The 23,275-nt window shown below is 40.4% G+C and overlaps 1 protein-coding gene across 1 annotated transcript in view; it reads left to right on the top strand.

The window, feature by feature from the left end:
* The window catches only part of C1H11orf49 (chromosome 1 C11orf49 homolog), a 270,359-nt gene that overhangs the window by 134,378 nt on the left and 112,706 nt on the right, over window positions 1-23,275 (top strand). The window contains exon 3 of the mRNA XM_004657220.3: window positions 2,629-2,759. Coding sequence (XP_004657277.1) covers window positions 2,629-2,759 — 131 coding nt within the window. The remainder of the gene's footprint in view (window positions 1-2,628; window positions 2,760-23,275) is intronic.

Below are 23,275 nucleotides of genomic sequence, written 5' to 3'. Positions count from 1 at the left end.
CATCTCTCCAGCCTTGAAATACAGATTTTTGATATTTCCAAGTGCCTGGCTGAATAGATCATTCTGCCTGAATTACCTACTTTTTCTTTTTACTTTTTTTGTTTGTTTGTTTTGTTTTTAGTTTTTTTCAAAGGTAGGGTCTCACTCTAGCCCAGACTGACCTGGAATTTACTATGTAGTCTTAGGGTGGCCTCGAACTCACAGTGATCCTCCTACCTCTGCCTTCCGAGTGCTGGGATTAAAGGCGTGCACCACCACACCTGGCTTTCAGCTTCTTTTCTCTTTACCTTAGACTGTGACCTAAATAAGAGGTATAAAGCATACTTTGAGACTACTTCTCCATATAGCTTCATAAAAAGGCTACAGTGTTATCATCTTAGACTTCATCTGCTGAAAATGTATTCTACCCCCGTTCCTGGGATATCTCATTTACTGTGGTTTTCATTTTTCCTTGTGTAAGACAGCAATGGCACTATAGGGCCATAAACTACATGGGAGATGAACACTTTCATAATTTTACAAGCTTCTTGCATGATCCTTTCTTATTCTCAGACTTCCTTATGGTATGTTAAAGGTAGACTTCTATGTTAGTTTTCCATGAGAAAAAAGGAGGATGTAATTTGTTTATTCATTATAGCAGTGTTAATATTAGCAAGGAGAGGCTGATCTTATCCTAAATAATGTCATATGCTGTGTGGACACTCCCCCACTGAGGCTCATCTGTGAGAAGAGAAATGCATTCAAGGGCTCCTGAAATTTTCTTCATTCATTGCAGAGATCTTCAACCTCTTTTAAATGGTCTGCAAATGAAAATTGGCATTTGGAATTCCTACTATTCCCTCCATGCTTGCTATCTTCAGCGTAATGTCTGCCTCTACCAAAGATTAACATGCTTCCCTGATTCATGATTGACTTCTCAGGGAATCCAGGAGTTTTTTTTGGAACTTAGAATCTACTCGTGGTAGGGATGATTGTTGGATAATTTCCTATTATTCTATGGAATTTTCATTTTTAGAATACTCCAGGCTCTGCGGCCTTTACTTCTTTGGCAAGAAGACTCAAAGGCAATGAAATGGTTTTTTTTGTTTGTTTGTTTTCTCCATGCCTGGCCCAGTTTAAGCAATGATTCACTTGGGCCCTGGGGCTTTGCTTCATACTGTCAGCTAAAGGCCACTTTCTACTCTTGTTCTACTGCCTTTAGTATTCTGTTTGGAATTTTTATTTATTTATTTACTTATTTAAGAAAGAGAGAGAGAGCTGGGCATGGTGGTGCACGCCTTTAATCCCAGCACTCGGGAGGCAGAGTTAGGAGGATCACTGTGAGTTCGAGGCCACCCTGAGACTACATAGTGAACTCCAGGTCAGCCTGGGCTAGAGTGAGACCCTACCTCAAAAAAAAAAAAAAAAAGAGAGAGAGAGAGAGAAAATGGGTGTGCCAGGGCCTCCAGCCACTGCAGACAAAGTCCAGATGCATATGCCACCTTGTGCATTTGGCTTACATGGGTCCTGGGGAATCAAACCTGGGTCCTTTGGCTTTGCAAGCAAGTGCCTTAACCACTAAGATATCTCTGCAGCCCTGTTTGGAATTTTTTATCTACTTCAGCACATAGGTCTGGTCTCTGTGGTTATGTCAGAAGGATATACAGTACCACATCCAAAGTAGAACATCAATCCAGTTATGTCTCCCTTAGCCAAGTCATCCTTATAGCAGCTAGCACAAGTGGAGGGCAATGCAGAAAGAATATCTTTAGGAAAATAATCCTTATTCAAGGCTTTTGGAATACCCGAGGAGGTGAAGGAATATTCTCCAAAAAGATATGAGTCCTAGGTAAACACAACCATGCTCTATGACCAATTAAAACTGCCTCAGGACTTCTGGCCAAGATGGCGACCACCTTAGTTGCGCTGCAAATTCCTGGAGAAAGAAAGATGCATATCCTAAGGAGAGAGCCACTCCATCGTACCTCAAAAGGGCCCCGGCTGAAACTAAGGAAAATTGGCGAAACAAGCAAGGGTGCTGTTTTCCTGATGAACTGGATACCAGCACAAGGGGGAAGGAGACCAACACAGAAAAATCAACTCCTATCAAATCAGAGAGCCAGAGCCTCAGAGGCTCCCAACACCTCATCACGGAAGCAGACCAAAAATGAACCCAACATGGCTCAGGGAAATTTTGTGGAAGAAGGGGCAGAAAGAATGTCAGAGCCACATATTGGGTCAGGATATGCATAGACATTTATCATACCAATAACTGTGGGCTAACTCCACAATGCCCGACCCATATCCCTCAACAAGGAGGGGCCAATGGGGAGGGGGTAGGTCACGGATGAGCCTAATAATGGTACCAAACTTCCTGTATTTGCTGAATAGAAAACTAATTTAAAAAAATGCAAAAAAAAAACAAAACTGCCTCAGGGTATAATATAGAAGGAGAGCACCAGAGGAGTTGGATGCCAGGAGTTTTCAGAAGGATATGGTATGTGAAGAGACTTTCCCAGAGTAGGGATCCAGCTAATTTTCAGTTCAGAGTTGTATTTTGACCATGATTCTATCTGGTTTTGAATTTTCATTCTGATTCCAGACTTCTGAATGTCATATAATGATGTTTTCTTTACTTTCTCTTTGCAGTTTTAACAGCGTATGCCAAGGCACTCATATTCTCTTTCGAGAATTCAGCTTCATCCAAGCCACACCTCATAATAGAGCATCATTTCTAAGAGCATTCTGGAGGTGTTTCCGAACTGTAGGCAAAAATGGTGGTAAGTCTTCTCTACTTATTTATTTATTTTAACATATTTCCTGTTCTCTCTCCAAGCCTCCTTCCCTTCCTCCATCTATCTTCCGTCCTTCTCGCCCTCCTTCTTTGCCTCTTTCCTTCCCTCCCTTCCTTCCTGCCTTCCTTTCCAAATACTTGTCTTTCTTATGTTTCTATGCATACTGTTGAATGCATGCTGTTCAAGGCTTTGAAATACCTTACTTTTGAGGAGGTATCTGTGTTGTCAGAAATATTGCTAATGTCAGAAATATCACTAATGATACTATTAAGAACCAAGTACATCTTTGAACACTTTAGATAAGTATAGCAACTCATTTAATGCTCACCACTGCTTTCCTTGGTAGGTGCTATAATCCTCATTTTATAACTGATGAAACAGAATTAGAGGTTTAAATAACTTGGGAGGTTGTCTAGTAAATGCTGAGCCCAGATTAATGCCCCTGCAACCTGGTCTTAGCATTCTTGCTTTTAGCAAATAAATGTACCAGGAATAAGTGATGTGAATACAGGTATTTCTCCTTTTATAGTAGTTCATGTTGTTGTGCTTTTAAGGTTTGTGTTTTTTACAATTTCACGGTGTATGACAAACCAGTATCAAGCAAGTAACCTGGCACTACCTTTTAAAGAACTTTTTAATTGACAGCTTCCATAATTATAGGCAACAAACCATGATAATTCCCTCCCCACCTCCATATTCCCCCTCACAAATCTATCCTCCATTATATCCCCTCCCCCTCTCAATTAGTCTCTCCTTTATTTTGATGTCATCATTTTTTCCTCTTAATATGAAGATATTTTATAGATAGTGCCAGGTACTGTGAGATCATGGATATCCAGGTCATTTTGTGTCTAGAAGAATGCATTATAAACTGTCCTATCCTTCCTTTGGCTCTTACATTCTTCGTGCCACTTCTTCCACTGAGCCTTGGAAGGTGTGATAGAGATGTTTCAGTGTTGAACACTCCTCTGTCACTTCTTCTCAGCACTATGGTGACTTTTGGGTCATCCCAGTGGTCACTGCCATCTAAAAAGAGAAGCTTTTTTGACCAAAAGTGAGAGTAGCAATAAAATACAGATATGAATGTTAAGAAAAGTGCTTGTAGGGCAGTTTGGTGGATATAATATATGCATTTAACCAGGCAATGGCAGTCATTACTCCCTTAGGGCTCATGACCTCCCCCACCATAGGCTTTCAACTAGGTTTTCAGTACCAGGTATGTATTCCTTGCATGGAGTGGGTCTCCAGTCCAATTAGAGAGCAGTTGGTTTCTACAATAACAGACATGCCACTATTGCACCTATTGGCAGATTTGGCCTGTCTGGCTAGTCTTAAGGCTTGCAATGCTCACTGCTGTTTACCACCATTGATGACTTCTCTCTCCCATAGGGTTGCAGTATAGCTTTTTCTAGCTTTCTGTCAGCTGGTCCACAGGGAAGTTTTCATTTCAGCTCCTTTCTCAGTGACCTACAATCCAAGCATGTGGAATCTTCAGCAATAGAGTCTTACCATATATTTCTGTTGGGAAACCAAGAGCTTTGGTGATGGCCTGTAATGTTTTAGGGGCATTCAGGGACCTCCCTGGCCAAAAACTTACTGCAGTTTTTATTTTCGATACTTTCATACATGTTTATACTGTATCTGAGGCTATGGGGGCATACATTCACATTTAAACTACCACACTCATCTTTCCCCATCCATGCTGACACCATTCTTCAATAGTATGTGTTTATTTTGTGTCACTATGTCACTTTTTGGTGATTCTTTCAATATGTCATTTTTTTTTTTCATTCTTATTACATTCCTTTAGTAAACTTTTATCTTACTATTGTAATTGTTTTTGAAATGTCATGAACCATACCCAGGTAAAACAGTGAGTTTCATGTATTCATGTCAAAAACAGTTTATATATATATATATATATATATATTGGTTTTTCAAGGTAGAGTCTCACTGTAGCTCAGGCTGACCTGGAATTCTCTATGGAGTCTTAAGGTGGCCTCAAACTCATGGTGATCGCCTACCTCTGACTCCCAACTTCTGGGACTAAAGTTGTGTACCACCACACCTAGATCAAAAATATTTTAAATGATCTACCAACTGACCATTTTACTATCTCTTCCCCTCTCTTTGGGCTTTCCCACTCCTCAGTACAAAGCAACACTGAAATTAGGCCTCTAACTGTTCAAGGAAAAGGAAGAGCTACATGTCTCCAGCTTGAAATCCAGACCTAGAAATGCTTAAGCTTAGTGAGGAAAGCATGTCAAAATGTGAGTACTGCAGTTCAAATCCCCAGAACCCGAGTAAAACCCAGACTCTATAGCACTAGCATCTGTGATCCCAGTGCACCTACAGTGAGGCAGGAAATGGAAACAGAACCTCCTGGCAGGGCCAGGGAGGCTGGCGAATACAGGGGTGAGCAATGAGCTACCCTGTCTCAAATAAGGTAGCCTGCAAAGGCTAGCCCAAAGTTGTCCTCTCATTTGTACATGTATGCTTACACACATACCAAATAAGTAAATGAACTTTAAAAATATTTTTATATATTTATTTGAAACAGAGAGAAAGAAAGTGAGAGAGAGAATATGGGCATGCCAGGGCCTTTTGCCCCTGATAATGAACTCCAGATGCATGTGCCACCTTGTGCATCTGGTTTTACATGGGTTCTGGGGACTCAAACCTGGGTCATTAGTCTTTGCAAGCAAATACCATTAACTGCTGAGCCATCTTTCCAGCCCCAAGTAAATGAATTTTTAAAAGTAGCAAAAGACAGCCAGGCTTGGTGGTGTACACCTTTAATTCCTGCACTCGGGAGGCAGAGGTAGGAGGATTGCCATGAGTTCGAGGTCACCCTGAGACTACATAGTGAATTCCAGATCAGCCTGGGCTAGAGAAAAACCCTACCTGGGAAAAAAAAAAAGTAGCAAAAGATTCTTACATTTAGAATATTAAAATAGATTAAAATATTTCAGAGGGCTGGAGAGATGGCTTAGCGGTTAAGTGCTTGCCTGTGAATCCTAAGGTCCCTGGTTCAAGGCTCCATTTCCCAGGACCCACGTTAACCAGATGCACAAGGGGTCGCATGCATCTAGAGTTCGTTTGCAGTGGCTGGAAGCCCTGGCACGCCCATTCTCTCTCTCTCTATCTGCCTCTTTCTCTCTCTGTCACTGTCAAATAAATAAATAGAAATAAACCAAAAATATTTAAAAAAAATATTTCAGAGTTTTCAGATTTAGAATCTCTACACTAAAACATTTTACCTGTTTTTTTTTTTTTTTTTTTTTTTTTTGCAGTAGGGTGTCACTGTAACCCACACTGACCTGGAACTCAATCTGTTGTTCCAGGTTGACCTTGAACTTACAGTGATCCTACCCCTGCTGGGATTGAAGGTGTGCACTACCATGCCTAGCTTACAGTCTGTTCTTAAGCACCTATTCATATGCTCATTTTTTATATTATGTGTTTTTCCAAATAAGTATAAACCACTTATAAACCAACTTCTATAATGATCCTAACTTACAGGAGGGGAAGGCCTAAACCATTTCCTCTTTCAATCGACAGGCATTTCTGGAAGGTTTATGTACTTAATGCAGGAAGGTTAGAGGGAGTGTTGAGGTATAGTGTTCTGCTTTCCTTGCATTTACAAGACCCTATCCTGCTATAATCAGTGTTCTACTTTATATATAACCACTGAAACCTCTTGCAAAAACTCATTCTACCCACTATCATATTAGATCATTTCAAATAGACCATGTAGCTATTATTATGCCCATTTTATAAATAACGTAATTGAATGACTTACAGGAAGATTGTACAGTGGGTTATTTATAAAGCTAAAGGTAGAATTTAGACTTACCAATATGTGAATTATATGCCGTTTTTACTCTAGTCACTGTTTCTCAGACATGTAACTTTATTTTTTTTAATATATTTTTTTAAATTTTTATTTATTTATTTATTTGAGAGTGACAGACACAGAGAGAAAGACAGAGGGAGAGAGAGAGAATGGGTGCGCCAGGGCTTCCAGCCTCTGCAAATGAACTCCAGACGTGTGCGCCCCCTTGTGTATCTGGCTAACGTGGGACCTGGGGAACCGAGCCTCGAACCGGGGTCCTTAGGCTTCACAGGCAAGTGCTTAACCGCTAAGCCATCTCTCCAGCCCAGACATGTAACTTTAGAGGTGTGTTCATATTTATTTCTCTACTGTGTAAGAAATATCTAGTATACTGAAATAGAATTATTTGGAAAGTGAAAACCAGAAATGGAAGGTGGACTCCATTTTAAGTGAACTAGATGAAAAAACTATTATTTTGCTTTCTATGTATATATAATTTACCTCCACATAAATACCCAGCCACTATGAGTATATTGGTGAAGTTTGTGCTCTTTCATCAGATTCTTTTCCAATCTTTCCTGAGTTTCTCTTTTTTTCTTTCTTAATTTCTTAATCAGACAGAGACTACTTATTGAGTATCTGCTATATTAATGAATATTAGATGTAGCTAGAGCTTAATTTTTTTCCTGATTTAGAAGTAGGGCCTCTTCAAGAATTTATTTACTTTCACAAGGGATTCATATAACATGTGGACTCTAAGCAGATGTGTTGTTTTTTTTTTTTAATCTTTTTAATAGAAGCTGCCAATGATCAGTCCAGCTGCTGAGGGGAGTCATCTCTGATTCTCCTGTGCCATAATCAAGACCTAAACTTTATACTGGACATTTGTTATTATGCTTCTGAATTGTTTCTGGTTTGTTAAAGACCAACATTTGTGTCTAGATAATCCTAAAATGTTTCCTTACATAGTTTTAATTTAAAGTTCAGTTTTGTTTTGTTTTTTCCAGGAAGCTTTGGAACACCTTTAGTCCCAGAGTATATCAGTTTCTCAGTTTTCATCCAGAATGAGCAAAAGCTCTTGGAGGCAAAGATTGAAGGGAAAAGACTGGATAAGACCCCATTTTTTTCAATTATAATGCCAAGTACCTGCTCACTGGAGCTACTATATTGCTTTTCTGTAGATAATTCTCTTAGAACATCACGAGCATGTTTTAGCATTATTGCCAGGAAGCTAACTCCTCTGGGAGGCAGCAAGGAAGAACGGAGTTCCGGCAAAACACATCTAAAAATGAAGCCACCTGGAGAAAGAAACATTGTATTCCAGTTTTTAGCAAGTGCGGGATGACTGACATTTCTGCATAACTGAGTACTGAATGGTGCTGATTTTTCTGAGTCTGAATTTCAGATAATCTCATGAGCACTGTAAGCAGCCTCTTGCTATCTAGGCAACCTTAGGCTTTTGGAAGCAAAAAGATCTATTCAATTTTTAAACTTTATTTATTTTATTTTACTTTTGAGAGAGAGAGAGATAGAGAGAGAGAATGGGCATGCCAAAGCCTCTAACTACTGCAAACAAACTCCAGATGCTTATACCTCTTTATGCATCTTGCTTACAAGGGGAATTGAACCCCAGGTCCTTAGGCTTTGCAGGCAAGCACCTTAACCACTGAGCAATCTCTTCAGCCCCTGTTTTATGTTTGTTTAAAAGCCTTTGAAATTCACCTCTTTGGGGCTGGACAGATGGCTTAGCAGTTAACACCTTTGCCTGCAAAGTCAAAGGATCCCGGTTCGATTTTCCAGGACCCATATAAGCCAGATGCACAAGGGGGCACATAGATCTGGATTTCGTTTGCAGTGGCTGGAGGCCCTGGTGTGCCCATTCTCTCTCTCTCTCTCTCTCTCTCTCTCTCTCTTTGCCTCTTTCTCTCAAGTAAATAAAATATATTTTTTAAAAATTCACCTTTTTTTTTTTTTTTTACTGTTCCAACATTAATCTGAATTTTCCAAGTCCAGCAAAGACTGAAATTCCTTTGAAGCAAATATTCACTTCTGCTAGGGAATATCAGTTCAAAAGAGTTTCTTATTTCTTATTCAGTTATTTTCTTTTTTATATATTTTTATTTATTTGTGAGGGGAGAGAGGAGAAGAAAGAGAGAGAGAAAGAGAGAAACAACAGGGCCTCTTGCCACTGAAGATGAACTCCTGATGCATGTGCCACTTTGTGTATCTGGCTTTATATGGGTACTGGGACAACAGACTTCGCAAGCCATCATCCCAGTCCATCTTATTCAGTTACTTTCAATTAGAATTTCATTATGGGCTTTGTGCTTTACCAATAGAAATAATTGAAATATATACATATATGTGTGTGTGTGTGTGTGTGTAATTTTTGTTGTTGTTTTTTGAGGTAGGGTCTCACTCTAGCCCAGGATGACCTGGAATTCACTACTTCTGCCTCCCGAGTGCTGGGATTAAAGGCGTGCACCACCATGCCCAGCTTTGTTTGTTTTTTTGAGATAGGATCTTGCTTTAGCCCAGAGCTGACCTGGAATTCACTATGTAGTCTCAGGATGGCCTCAAACTCCCGAGTGCTGGGATTAAAAGTGTATGCCACCATGCCCAGCTTTATTTGCCATATTTTAATTGGTAAAATAAGAATAGATACTTTTTCTTCTACCTGTGAAGAAGACATTATCTGAAATAAATATTTTCAGACACTGATCAGTAGGCAGTGGCAACTACAGGGAGGCAGGTTTGTTGTTTGTTTTACTACAGGGTCTTATATATTGTAGCACAGACTGGCCTCAGACTCACTGTGTAGCTAAAGATGACCTTAAACCCCTGATCTCTGTGCCACTGTCTTCCAAGGGCTGAGATTACTGGCCAGCACTAGCGTGCCCCACCTGAAAGGCAATTCCTAAGCAATAATATAACAAGAAAGATCTTCAAAGAGCATGACAGTTTTCTTGACTTAAGGAGGCGGAAAGTGAGGTTAAGTGAGTCTGGGGTGGCCAGAATACCATGAAGGAGCTTCACTTAGGGAGCTCCACAGCTTCAAGGGGCTTTGTGACTCTCAGACTACCAACTGCACATGTGTGAATTGAAAGAACCACCAGAAAACAGCAGGCCAAACAATTACTGCAATATTCACTGGTCTTTTTAGACAAAGTAGAAAGACCTCAAAATATACCTGGTGTTTACTGGGTGAGAGTCTCAGAGGCTTAAAAGTCAAGTGTTAATCTGACCTGCAAGTTATTTAATTGCCAGACAGTCCCAATTTACAATGGTTTGCCATAATGATGTTTTGACTTTATCATGATATGAAAAAGATGCATATTCACTACAAACTACTTCAAATTTTGATTTTTGATCTTTTCCCCAGATTGTAACATATGGTAGGATACTTTCGAATGCTGGACAGCAGTAATGAGCTCCAGCTCCTGTTAGCCACCTGCTTACTACAGTAAATAGCTGGTACTCTGTGATGTATTATATTTTACTGTGTTGCTAGGTCTATTAAATACATTTTTTTTACTTTTAACACTTTCAACATGATTACCTTTATTGGGACATAGCTCCACTGTAAGTTTAGGTCCATCTGTATACCAGGATAAAATTCAATGTCTTTTAAAAGGATTCAACAAAACCTAGTACCCAACAATTTAAAACTCACAAAGCTTAGCACCCAGTGCAAAATTACTGGACATTAAGTCAGGCATGGTGGGGGTGGCATGCTTGCTATCCCAACATCAGGAAAGCTGAGGCAGGAGGATTGCAAGGTCAGCCTGGGCTATCTAGTGAGAACCTGTCTCAAAGCAAGCAAACAAGGGTTGGTGAGATGGCTTAGCAGTTAAGGTGCATGCCTGCAAAGCCTAAGGACCCAGGTTCGATTCTCCAGGTCCCGCGTAAGCCAGATGCACATGGTGGTGCATACATCTAGAGTTTGTTTGCAGTGGCTAGAGGCCCTGATGTGCCTATTCTTTTCCCCTCTCTCTCCCTTTTTGTCTGTAATAAGTAAAAATGGATTAGAAAAAAGCAAGCAAACAGAAAATGAACAGACATTAAACAAAGCAGGAAAATATAATCTATGAGGAGAAAGATCAATTAATAAAAACAGAGACCTAGAAATGACAAGGATGATGGAATTAACACGGTTGACTAGGTAGAACTAAAACAGTTCTTATTTTTAGACTTTTTTTTTTTTTGAGGTAAAGTCTTGCTCTAGCCCAGGCTTACCTGGAATTCACTATGTAGTCTCACGGTGGCCTCAAACTCATGGCAGTCCTCTTACCTCTGCTTCCTGAGTGCTGGGATTAAAGGCATGTGCCACCACACTTGGCAAGTTGTTTCAAGTCATACAAATATGCATATATGTATAAAGAAAAACATAAATATAATTGGGAGATGAATGAAAATAGAGGAAAATTTGAATAATTTTTTTCTACTGAGAAATATCCCCAGCCCTCTTTTTTACTTTTTATTTTGAGACAGTCTTGCTAAGTTGACCAGGCTGGCTTTGAACTCTCCTTATAACCTAGAGCTAACCTTGAACTTGAGCTCTTCCTGCTTCAGCCTTACAAATAGTCCAAGTACAGTTTCTATAGAGGAAAAGTCCAGGATCTGTATTGAACACTGCAATGGTAACACCATGAAGTATTTCTATACTGATTATGTCACTTCCTCACAGCAGTCCTGTCTGAGGGAGATGCTATTATTTCTGTGGCACAGAAAGTAAAATTGAAATTTAGAAAGTTAAATAACTTGTTGTAGGTCATATATTTACTATAAAGTATATTAAATATAAAATACTTAATGTAAATTATGTGATCTTAATAAAAATAAAAAGCCAGTGTCTGAGAACCCAGGAAGCCTGACTCCACAATGCATATTGTTCCAATGTGTTCTCCATCAACACCATATAAGATGCTGGAAATATAAGTGAGTATAATGACAATAGTTGCCCTCAAGGATTCTTCATTCTATGAGAAGAAACAAAATAGGCTGCACATAGTTTCCAAGGAGGTTAAGTGATCATTAGAGCCATGTATACAGTTCAGTAATAGACAAGGGAGGAAATGGTTCTTCCTGCAGAAATGGGGAAAGGCTGTGAAGGAGCCACCCACAACACTTGGGGTAGATCCTGGAATAGCAGAACACTGTGAAGCAGATAAGGAGTACATGCTAGCATGAGAAAGCAAACTTTAAAAAAAAAATCATCAGAGAGAAAGAGAGAGAATTGGCATGCCAGGGCCTCCAGCCACGAATTGAACTTCAGATGCATGTGCCATCTTGTGCACATGTGCAACCTTGCACGCTTGCAACATTCTGGCTTACGTGGGATCTGGAGAGTCAAACACAAGTCCTTACGCTTTGCAGGTAAGCGCCTTAACTGCTAAACTATCTCTCCAGCCTGAAAGCAAGCTTTTTCAAAGTGTGAGGACCTAAATATAATGTTTCTTCTAGAAATAGTGAAAGGCTCATTGTGGCTGCTGTTTAACATCTAAGGAGGAAACTAACTTTATTGCAGAGTAAAAGGAAATAATGGTGAATGTCCATTCTGTGCCAGCCAGAGGAAGGTGCTGGACATGTATTCATCATTCCTCTTGTGTTGTATAAAGGTTCATCTGGATTGTTAACCTGATTGGATCTAGAATCAAATAGGAGGCAGATCTCTGAGTGTATCTGTGAGGCATTTCCTAGATGAGGATGGCTGCGGTGGGAAAACCCACCTTAACTGTAGTCTAGGACCCTGATTCTGACAGAGTGAGACAGAATTAGTTGGGCTGAATTCAGCCTTGCTCTCTGCCTCCAGATTGCAGCTGCAGTGTGATGCAGAGCTGCTTCATGCCCCTGCCACTCTGCTTTTCCTGACAAGACAGGCTCCCTTGAACTTAAGCCAAATGAACCATCCCAAAGTTGCTTTGTCAGGTATTTGATCATAGCATAAATAGCACAACTCATTCACACAAGTGTTCACAAAGTCCATGTTTGTAAACACTTTAAATAATTTTCAAACATGTAGACAATTTATTTATTTTTTTGTTCATTTTTATTTATTTATTTGAGAGCTATAGAGAGAGAGAGAAAGAGGCAGAGAGAGAGAGAGAGAGAGAGAGAGAGAATGGGCGCACTAGGGCTTCCGGCCACTGCAATGAATTCCAGACGCATGTGCCCCCTTGTGCATCTGGCTAATGTGGGTCCTGGAGAATCAAGCCTTGAACCAGTGTCCTTAGGCTTCACAGGCAAGTGCTTAACCACTAAACCATCTCTCCTGCCCAATGTATTTTGATCATAATTCCCTTCCAGTACCTTTGCTTTTCTCCCCAGCTCCTCTCCCCTTCACTAACCCTATCTTCTTTCCTATTAGTCCCTTTTATATTTTGATGTTTTTGTGTGTGTGCCCCTCATTCATCATCTATGTCAAAATGCTGATTGGCCCAATATTGTGCAGGTATGGTACATGTGGCAACAGCTGGTGAGGGATCATGAATGCGATGCCATATCATTTCCAAAAGACAAGCATTTCAGAAAACTCCTCCCCATCCCCTGACTCTTAGATTCTTTCTGCCCCCTCTTCCACAATATTTCCTGAGCCGTGAAAGGTGTGCTAGAAATGTCTCATTTAGCACTAAACACTCAACAGCCACTTGTTCTCAGGACTTTGACTAATTTTGAGTCTTCCCAGTAGTCATCACCATCTGCAAAAAGTAGTTTCTCTGACCAAAGGTGAGAATAAACCTTAGATAGGCATATTTAGCCGAACAACAGCAAGAGCTTCCCCCACTGGGGTCTATCAAAGTTCATGGTTTAAAAGAACTCTGCTAACTGTCTGAATACATATATACCACAGTTTTATAAAGGGCTTCGTGTGTATCTGAGGAAAAAAAAAGTCCATGTGAGTTCAAGGTTAGGCTAGGCTATATGAGACTATCTCAGAATTACATGTTTGTATGTATTAAAAAATCACAAAAATATTGTCAGTTTCATTCCTTCTTAGTTTTTCCCTCCTCACCCTTCACTTTTTTAAATTTTAGTATTTTTACTTATTTATTTATTTGACAGAGAAAGAAGAATTGAGAGAGAGAGAACGGGTGCGCCAGGGCCTCCAGCCACTGCAGACAAACTCCAGACGTGTGTGCCCCCTTGTGCATCTGGCTAATGTGGGTCCTGGGGAATTGACCCTAGGTCCTTTGGCTTTGCAGGCAAATGCCTTAACTGCTAAACCATCCCTCCAGCCCTCACCCTTCACTTTTTTCCTTTGATTTAATTTTTTTAAAATTTTTTTTAATTTGAGAGTGACAGGCAGAGAGAGAAAGAGAAAATGGGCATGCCAGGGCTTCCAGCCACTGCAAACGAACTCCAGATACGTGCGCCCCCCTGTGCATCTGGCTAACATGGGTTTTGGGGAATCAAGCCTCAAACCAGGGTCCTTAGGCTTCACAGGCAAGTACTTAACCACTAAGCCATCTCTCCAGCCCACCCTTCACTTTTTACATGTTATTCTCAATTCCCAAATTTTATCTTCACAGTCTAGGTATATTCATTCCATAAGTGTTTATGTATCAGTTACTGGTGGTGAAGCAGTGTTAGGGACAGGCAGAAATTCTTATTCATGGTGTTTGTGGTCTAACAGTCAGAGAGCTGACAATAATCCCTGATTTTCTGGAACTTACATTCTAGGAATCAGAATTAATTATATTTAGTGACATCTGATTGGATGATTTTTTTTTTTTTCCCCCAAGGTAGGATTTTACTCTAGTCCAGGTTGACCTGGAATTCACTCTGTAGTCTCAGGGTGGCCTCAAACTCATGGCCATACTCTTACCTCTGCCTCCCAAGTGCTGGAATTATAGGTGTGTACCACCATGCCTGGTGATTTTTTAAAACTAAACTTTTCCTTTATTTATTTATTAGAGACAGAGAGAAAGAGTGATAGAGAGAGAGAGAGAGAATGGGCGCTTCAGGGACTCTGGCCACTGAAAATGAACTTCAGACATATGCGCTACCTTGTGTATCTGGTTTACATGGGACCTGAAGAATCAAACCTGGGTCCTTAGGCTTTGCAAGCATGCATCTTAACCTCTCCAGCCCAACTATTGCTTTTTCTGAACTATCTAATATTATGTTGTATGAAGTGTTCTCAAAGGAAAATGCAGACAATTTAGGCACAAATAAAGCTCTTGGCCTGGCTTTTCTTCATAATTGCTCCATCCAGGATTCCCCCTTGCCTTCATTTTTTCCTAGAAATCTGGCACAGACAGCAAACATCTTGAGTTCCTGTTCTCCGTTTCTCAGCTTATTTAGTTTCCAAATATCCCTTTTTCATTTTAGTGTTTTCAAAACTATGTCTTCAGGAAAAAATGGATAATTTATGTGCCTTTAATGTTTTTACCTTCCTATCTTCAATAACTTAATCTTTCCTTCTAGTTGATTTCTCTCTCTCTCTCTTTTTTTTTTTGCTTCCAGTTTCACTTATTTGGGGCTTTCACACAAGTCACACATGTTATACAATCATTCCTGGAATGTTGTTCTCACCACCTATGTTCCTACTCCAACCTTCTTAGCTTTCTCCGTAATACCCTTAGGTTGTTTTTCTCCCTTCATCCTTTCAGATCTTAGTTTAAACGTCAGCTCTTTAACCGGACCTGCCCCATGACTGTTTTTCTCTTCTTAGTTAGGGACCCTCCAGCATTCCTTTTCTAATCAATGTATATTTTTTAGCCTTACTGATACAGTCTATACGTGTTGGTTCGTCTTTCTCTGCCAATCAAAGAATTAAAAGGCAGGAAAGTGTTTAAAAGAATAAAAAGTTGGAGCTGGAGAGATGGCTTAGTGGTTAAGGTGCTTATTAAGGTGCTTATCAGTAAAGCTTAACAACCCAAGTTCAAGTCCTCAGTACCCAAGTACACATACAAACACACACACACACACACACACACACACAAAGTGAGGCATGTGTTTGGAATTTATTGGCCGCAGAAGAGGCCCTGGTGTTTACCCCACACACACTTTCTCATTTGCTTGCGCATTGTCTGTCCCTTGCAAGTAAATACGTAAATTAAAACAAAAATTTAAATCTCAGTTCCAGTTTCATTTGAGGAATGGAAAGTCCTCCCAACACCATGCCCACATTCCTGCAAGGAGAAAGTCCACTGGGTGCAGATGCAGCTGCCCTGGTTAGACAGGGCATGCGGCTTCGAATTGAGCCCCATCCCAGCTGCCCTATTTCATCTGCTCATGCTTCCTGGCCACTGTAGCATGTAAGCTTGCTACTATTGCTAGTGCTTTTTGGTCCATGCATAATCACTAAAAGGCAGAGTTATGCTTGTAATTTAGAACATAGGGAGACAGGAGTTTATTCCTCAACTAGATCCTCTTTCTCTTTTCTCTTTATTAGTATAGTTTCTCATAAAATTTTAAATTAAATGAATTCTTAGAAAAAATGTCATCTTGAAACTAGGTCTGTTTTTAAAACATATATGTTTTAGTGTAGTAAAGTACATGTAACATTTACCCTCCCCCTTTTTTTTGGAGACAGGGTCCCATGTATCTCAGGCTGGCCTCATATTTGCTGTGTAGCCATTCCTAGTACTGGGATTACAGGTATGCACCCCCATGACTGATGATACAGTGCTGCGATTGAACCAGTGTCTCATGCATGCTGGGCAAACATTCTTCCAGCTGAGCCCAACATTTATAATTTTAACCATTATATTTAAGCATGTAGTTCATGTAGTTCTGTGGTATTAAACATATTCACATTGTATCCATTACCACCATCCAGCTCCAGACCTCTTTCTGTCTTACAAAACAGACTTACCGGGCGTGGTGGCACATGCCTTTAATTCCCGCACTCAGGAAGTAGAGGTAGGAGGATCGCCGTGAGTTTGAGTTTGAGGCCACCCTGGGAATAAAAAGTGAATTCCAGATCAGCCTGGAGACCCTACCTTGAAAAAAAAAAAAAAAGAGCAACCAAAAAAGCCCTAAGACTTTAATCCTTAAACAGTGACTTGGGTCTCCTAAGTATATCATGTATGTTATTGTACAGTAATTATCCTTTTGAGGCTGGTTTATTTAACTTAGCATTGTGATTTATGGTCTCAAAATTCATTTATGTTGTAATATGTATCAGAATTTAATTCTTCTTAGGTCTGAATAATCTCCCATTGTGGATATATACCATATTTTGTTCTGCTTTTTTTTTGGTGACATGGTCTTCCTAGGGTCAGGCTGAGGCTAACCTTGAACTCCTGAGTTCAAGTGATCTTATCTTGGCCTCCTGCTAATTGGGACTCTAGGTATTATCACACTACACCAGGCTAAATTAAATTTGCTTTGTTTGTTTGGTGGTGCTTGGATATTGGGTACCAAATATACTTAGGCAAACTTCTACCACTAAGCTCTATCTACCCTTAGCCATGTAAATTTTAAGGAAAGAGTATTTTTCAAAAAATATCTTGTTTATGTATTTGTTAGAGAGAGAGAGACAGAAAGGCAGAGAGATAGAGAGAGAGAGATATAATGGGTGTGCCAGGACATCTAGACACTGCAAAAGAACTCCAGATACATGCTATACCTTGTGCATCTGGCTTTACATGGGTACTGGAGAATGGAACCTGGGTCTTTGGCTTTGCTGGCAATCTCCTTAACCACTAAACTATCTCTCTAGCCCAACAAAGAGGTTTTTGATGAGAATTGAAATTACACATTTGTAGAACTTTTGCAGGTTCCTCTGCAAAACTGTGTGTTTCTGTGGAGGAACATAGTCTAAAAACTGATTTATTTCAACCCTAAATATAGATGTTAAAAACCAAGGCCAAGATCTCCCAGGCAGTTAATAGTAGACTCAAATCTAAGTCCAGGCCTCTGATTCTCAGTTCAGTACTCTTGCTATAATCACATTCTGCTGCTGAATGAATGCTATTTAGTGTTTGAGATACATGTATAATTTTGTAGCCCAAAATATAATCATAGCAAAGGCATATAATGCATTACAGTTGTTTGTGATTTTCTGTATTCTTTCATTGTCTCATAGTTAAAGAGAAAGTCATTTACAACTACTACAAAACATATATTTCTTTATTTTTTTCTTTTTTTTTTTTTTCCCCTGAACTCACAGCAGTTCCCCTACCTCAGTCTCCCAAGTGCTGAGCCACTGTGTCTGGCTTCAGTTCTTTATTTTCAAGTTCTGTTTTATCACTTAAAATAAAAAAAAAAATTTTTTTTAAACCTGTTACTCCACTTCATTTTTTTGTAAATATGTTTTATTTATTATTGATTTGCAAGAAGAGAGAGGAAGAGAGAGAGAATGAGTGCATTAGGGCCTCTTGCCATTGTAAACAAACTGCAGATGTATGTGCTACTTTGTGCATCTGGCTTCGTGTAAGCACTGGGGAATTGAATCTGGGCAGTCAGGCTTTCAAAAGCAAATACCTTTAATCACTGAGCCATCTTTCCAGCCCCACTTTGCTTATTTTTTTAATATTTTATTTTGAGAGAGAGAATGGGAATGCCAGAGCCTCTAGCCACTGCAAACAAACTCCAGATGCATGTGCCACCTTGTCCATCTGTCTTATGTGGGTACTGGGTAATCAAACTTGGGTCCTTTGGTTTTGCAGGCAAATGCCTTAGCATCCAGCCCTTTATATTAAAAAATATATTTTATGGGATCTGGAGAGATGGCTCAGCACTTAAGGTACTTGCTTGCAAAGCCTGATGACTCAGCCTTGTTTCCCCAGTACCCATATAAAGCCAGATGCACAATATGACACATGAATCTGGAGTTTGTTTTCAGCAGCTGGGGGCTCTGGTGTGCCCATTCTCTCTGTCTCTTTTCTACTCTTTCTGCTTGTAAAAATATTTTAAAAATTAAACTGATAGCCAGCATGGTGGCACATGCCTTTAATCCCAGCACTTGGGAGGCAGAGGTAGGAGATCACCATGATTGAGGCCACCCTGAGACTACACAGTAAATCTCAGGTCAGCCTGGGCTAGAGCAAGACCCTACCTCAGTAAAACCAAAAATAATAAATAAATAAATAAACTGACTTGAGGCTTTAACATGCAATGCTGTAAACCCATTGTCTAAAGGAGATCTACCAGAAATGAAACAATACCTTGTAGACTTCTGAAATCTTGCTGTCATGGTTCTGTTAGAAACAAAAGCAAATGACTAAATTGAGTTTATATATACTATGAATCAAAATTAAATCAACTTATGTTTAAGTTGTCAATTTAATGAACCATACTCAAATGTGATTGTTTTGGTCAGTTTTAAGTTGGAACTTTATAAAAGCAAGTTAAATAGTGTTGAAAATTTAATCTTTTCCAGTTTTATTTAGCTTGGCATTAAAACATAGTCTTCATTCCCACTGCCACCACCTGACCCTAATTTACAGTCTTTATTTAGAACCCTAATTAAACATTGTAGGCTGCTAAAGAGATAGATTCCTTGATCCCCTCTCAAATCTGCTCTATCATAGCAACAGTTATCAGACCTGGGGACTCATTATTTAATAAGTATTTCAGGTGATGTTCATTATCATGAGCAGCTTTTTTTTCTTTGTTCCAGTCCTTGTACTGCACAAATGATTTCAACCCTTGTTGCATGCTAAGATTGCTTAGGGAGAGTTTCTTGTTTGTTTTTTTTTTTTTTTTTAATATTGATATCCAGGGCTGGAGAGATGGCTTAGTGGTTAAAGCACTTGCATGCAAAGCCTAAGGACCCAAGTAAGTCAGATGCACAAGGTGGTGCATACTTCTGAAGTTTGTTTGCAGCAGCTGGAAGCCCTGGTGTGCTCATTCTCTCTCTCTATCCCTTCCTCTCCTTCCCTCCTTCTTTCTTTCTCTCTCAAATAAATAATTTTTTTTTTTAATATTGATACCCGGAGCAAGCTAGTCAGAATCTTTAGGGCTGGGCCCAGACATTTTAAAAAATGCTTGAAAACTGATGGAAGATTATTTTGTTTTTTTTGTTTTGTTTTGTTTTTTTGAGGTAGGGTCTCACTCTGGTCCAGACTGACCTAGAATTAACTCTGTAGTCTCAGGGTGGCCTTGAACTCACGGCGATCCTCCTACCTCTGCCTCCCGAGTGCTGGGATTAAAGGCGTGTGCCACCACGCCCGGGTATTTTATGTTCTTTTAAAATTCATTTATTTTTGGCTGGAGAGATGGCTTAGCAGTTAAGCGCTTGCCTGTGAAGCCTAAGGACCCCGGTTCGAGGCTCGGTTCTCCAGGTCCCACGTTAGCCAGATGCACAAGGGGCCGCATGCGTCTGGAGTTCGTTTGCAGAGGCTGGAAGCCCTGGTGCGCCCATTCTCTCTCTCTCCCTCTATCTGTCTTTCTCTCTGTGTCTGTCGCTCCCAAATAAATAAATAAATAAAATTTTAAAAAATTCATTTATTTTGAGAGAAAGAGAGAAAGAAAGAGGCAGAGAAAGAGAGAGAGAGAAAGAGAATGGTTATGCCAAGGCCTTTCAGTCCCTGCAAACGAACTCGACATGTGCGCCCTCTTGTGTGCATGTACATTGCATATTTGCATCACTGTGCCTCTCTGGCTACATGGGACCTGGAGATTTGAACAGGTGTTCTTGGGCTTTGCAGGCAAGTGCCTTAACTGCTAAGCCATCTCTCCAGCCCAAGATTCTTTATTTCAATCTTTGTTTTGTTTTGTTATAAAGGTAGCGTCTTACTCTAGATCATGACCTGGAATTCACTATATAGTCTCAGGCTGGCCTCAAATTCATGGCAATCCTCCTACCTCTGCCTCTCAAGTGCTGGGATTAAAGGTGTGTGCCACCATGCCTGGCTCATTTTCTCATTTTTAAAAAATTTTTTTGTTTATTTTTATTTATTAATTTGAGAACGACAGACAGAGAGAGAGAAAAGGCAGATAGAGAGAGAGAGAGAATGAGTATGCCAGGGCCTCCAGCCTCTGCAAACGAACTTCAGATGCGTGCGCCCCCTTGTGCATCTGGGTCCTAGGGAATTGAGCCTTGAACCAGGGTCCTTAGGCTTCACAGGCAAGCGCTTAACCGCTCAACCATCTCTCCAGCTCTCATTTTCTCATTTTTAAAAAAGATTTTTATTTATTTATTTATTAGAGAGAGAGAGACAGAGATAGAGCAAGAGTGAGAATGGGTGTGCCAGGGCCTCTAGCCACTGCAAATGAACTCCAGACACATGTGCCACCATGTGCATCTGGTTTACATGGGACCTGGAGAATTGAACCTGGGTCCTTAGGCTTCACAGGCATGTACCTAACCACCAAGCCATCTCTCCAATTCTCATTTTCTAATTTTTATTCATTTATTTATTTGTAAGCAGACAGATACATAGAGAGGAGATGTGGGGTGGGGAATAGGCATGCCAGGATCTCTTGCCATTGGAAAAAACTCCAGATACATGTGCCATTTTGTGCATCCAACTTTACATGGGTACTGGCAAATTGAAGCTGGGCCATCAAGCTTTTCAAGCAGTGCCTTTAACTACTGAGCCATCTCCCAGCCCCCATAGTTTAATCATTTATTTCTGCTTTGTTGTTGTTCTTTGAGATATTCTCACACTATAGCTTAGGCTGGCCTCAAACTTAAGATCCTTCCTGCCTCCACCTCCACCCCTGAGTGCTGGTATTACAGACATGCACCACCATGCCCTGCTTATTTTTGCTTGTTTTTGAGACAAGATCTTGCTGTGTGGCTCGGGCTAGCCTAAAACTGGTTAGCCTCCAGCTTCTGCTGCCTATATGCTGAGATTATAGGTATGCACTATCACACCTGGCTTCTGTAAGATCTTTTGCAAATCAATTCTCTACAGTGAAGCCCTGGCTTATCACTCCAGAACATCACTCATGAAAGATGAATTCCGTGACTACTTTTTAGGTCTGTTATGATCCCACCCCAGCCTTTCCAGCCATACTCTGGCCACATAAAAACACCCACTTTAAACACTCCTATGCTTGCCCCAATACACTATTTCCCCCACACACCCATGTCTGTCCGTCTCTTGCTGATCCTTAAATAGTCCCATAGTCTTTGTGCTTCTTACCTCCCTCCTTGTGCCTACCCCATTATGTACTGACAAACAAATAAATCTTTCCTAACTTAGAGGACTAAAAACAAAAATTTTAAAGTCATATAAGGGGCTGGAGAGATGGTAGTGGTTAAGGCATTTGCCTGAGAAGCCAAAGGACCCAGGCTCAATTCCCCAGGACCCATGTAAGCCAGATGAACAAGGGGCACATGTGTCTGGAATTCATTTGCAATGGTTAGAGGCCCTGGTGCGCCCATTCTCTCTCTATCTGTCTTTCTTCTCTCTATTTCTCTCTTTCTACTTGAAAATAAATAAAATAAAATAAAACGTCATGTAAGAGTTTTGGTGACTTCCCTACCTCCACATCTAGGCTGTAAGTTTGTAAATAGTAAGCCTTTGTTGATTTCTGTGTGAGGTACTGAAGAAGACTGGAGAGTCAAGTGGCCTCCTGTTCAAGTGTCCTTTTATTGGCTATACCTTTGAAATCATGGTCACATTAATTTTTCCAAGCCTTGGTTTTGTATCCATAAAATAGAGAATATACTTTTTCAATATTGAGGAAACTTAACTGGATAATGAGATAAGATACCCAATAATCCCAGCACATAATTCTGCTCCATCAAACTCTGTGGCTTTTATCATTGTGATAATTATCAGCTCACAGACTGCATATTTTATTTCTGAATCCCCATTCTGCACTTTACTTTTGTACGTGCTCAATAAATACTGGGAAAATAAATTAATGAATGCCTGCTGGGCCGTGTTTATTTATAGTCCATTTCCAATCAGTTCAGCCTGTCTTGGAAGGAGCAGTTCAAACTTCAATTTACCCATCAAGTATAGACAAAAAGTGGGGTTTCTAATAAAAACATTTAAAATGATCCTTAAAAGGCTAAACCCCAGTACAACCAGAAGACAGCTGCTCTCTTCTGCTGCCAGGAAATGGGGCAGGGCCTCGCACGCTGTTTGTTTGCTGTCTTGTGATAAACATGCCGTGACTTGGGGAGAGCACATGCTTAGCCTGCAGGCAAGCTTGGGTTTGGGAAGCTGCACGGAGCTGCAGTAAGGAAGAACCCCTGCTCTGTGGGGAGGTTCCTGGCGACTCGGCTAACCCCATTTACAGTTTTGCTGAGCTCTCTTCTAAGATGAAGAGCCTGGGTGTGGCTGGTCTGAGATTCCTCCTGGGAAGTCACTTCAACAATCTCCTTAATTCCCTTGCCCTTCGCGTTTGTTCTCTCGCTTTGGTGCTGGGCGCAACCAGTCGCACCCACTTGGCTGCTGTTCCCAGCACACTGAATTCTTTGAAGCTAGCTGTTGTTGTCAGTGATTCTCTACCCTGTTCTTTTCCCCTTGCCCTGATTTTAAGAACACTTCTGGAAACTCTCATCTGGCCTGGGGTGGAGATGGATGAGAAGGGAGTTAGCGGGCTGCAAGCTGTTTCTGTTGATACCCAGGATGGAGAAGAACCTTTGGAACTTTAAATTACTAGTTCCCAATAATGAACAAATTTCACCAAGTAGGCTCTACTATCACACTCATTCAAGTGAGGTGGGACTGACACCTGAGAATGAGAACCTCCTTGGTCTCTTACAGGATGAATACAAGAATTGAAAGCTCAGGAAAGGGTCTCGGGAGTT

Source organism: Jaculus jaculus, chromosome 1 (assembly GCF_020740685.1).
Source record: "Jaculus jaculus isolate mJacJac1 chromosome 1, mJacJac1.mat.Y.cur, whole genome shotgun sequence".
Classification (NCBI taxonomy): Eukaryota; Metazoa; Chordata; class Mammalia; order Rodentia; family Dipodidae; genus Jaculus; species Jaculus jaculus.
The sequence above is the reverse complement of the archived record's forward strand: the minus strand, read 5'-3'. Positions and strand labels throughout refer to the sequence as shown.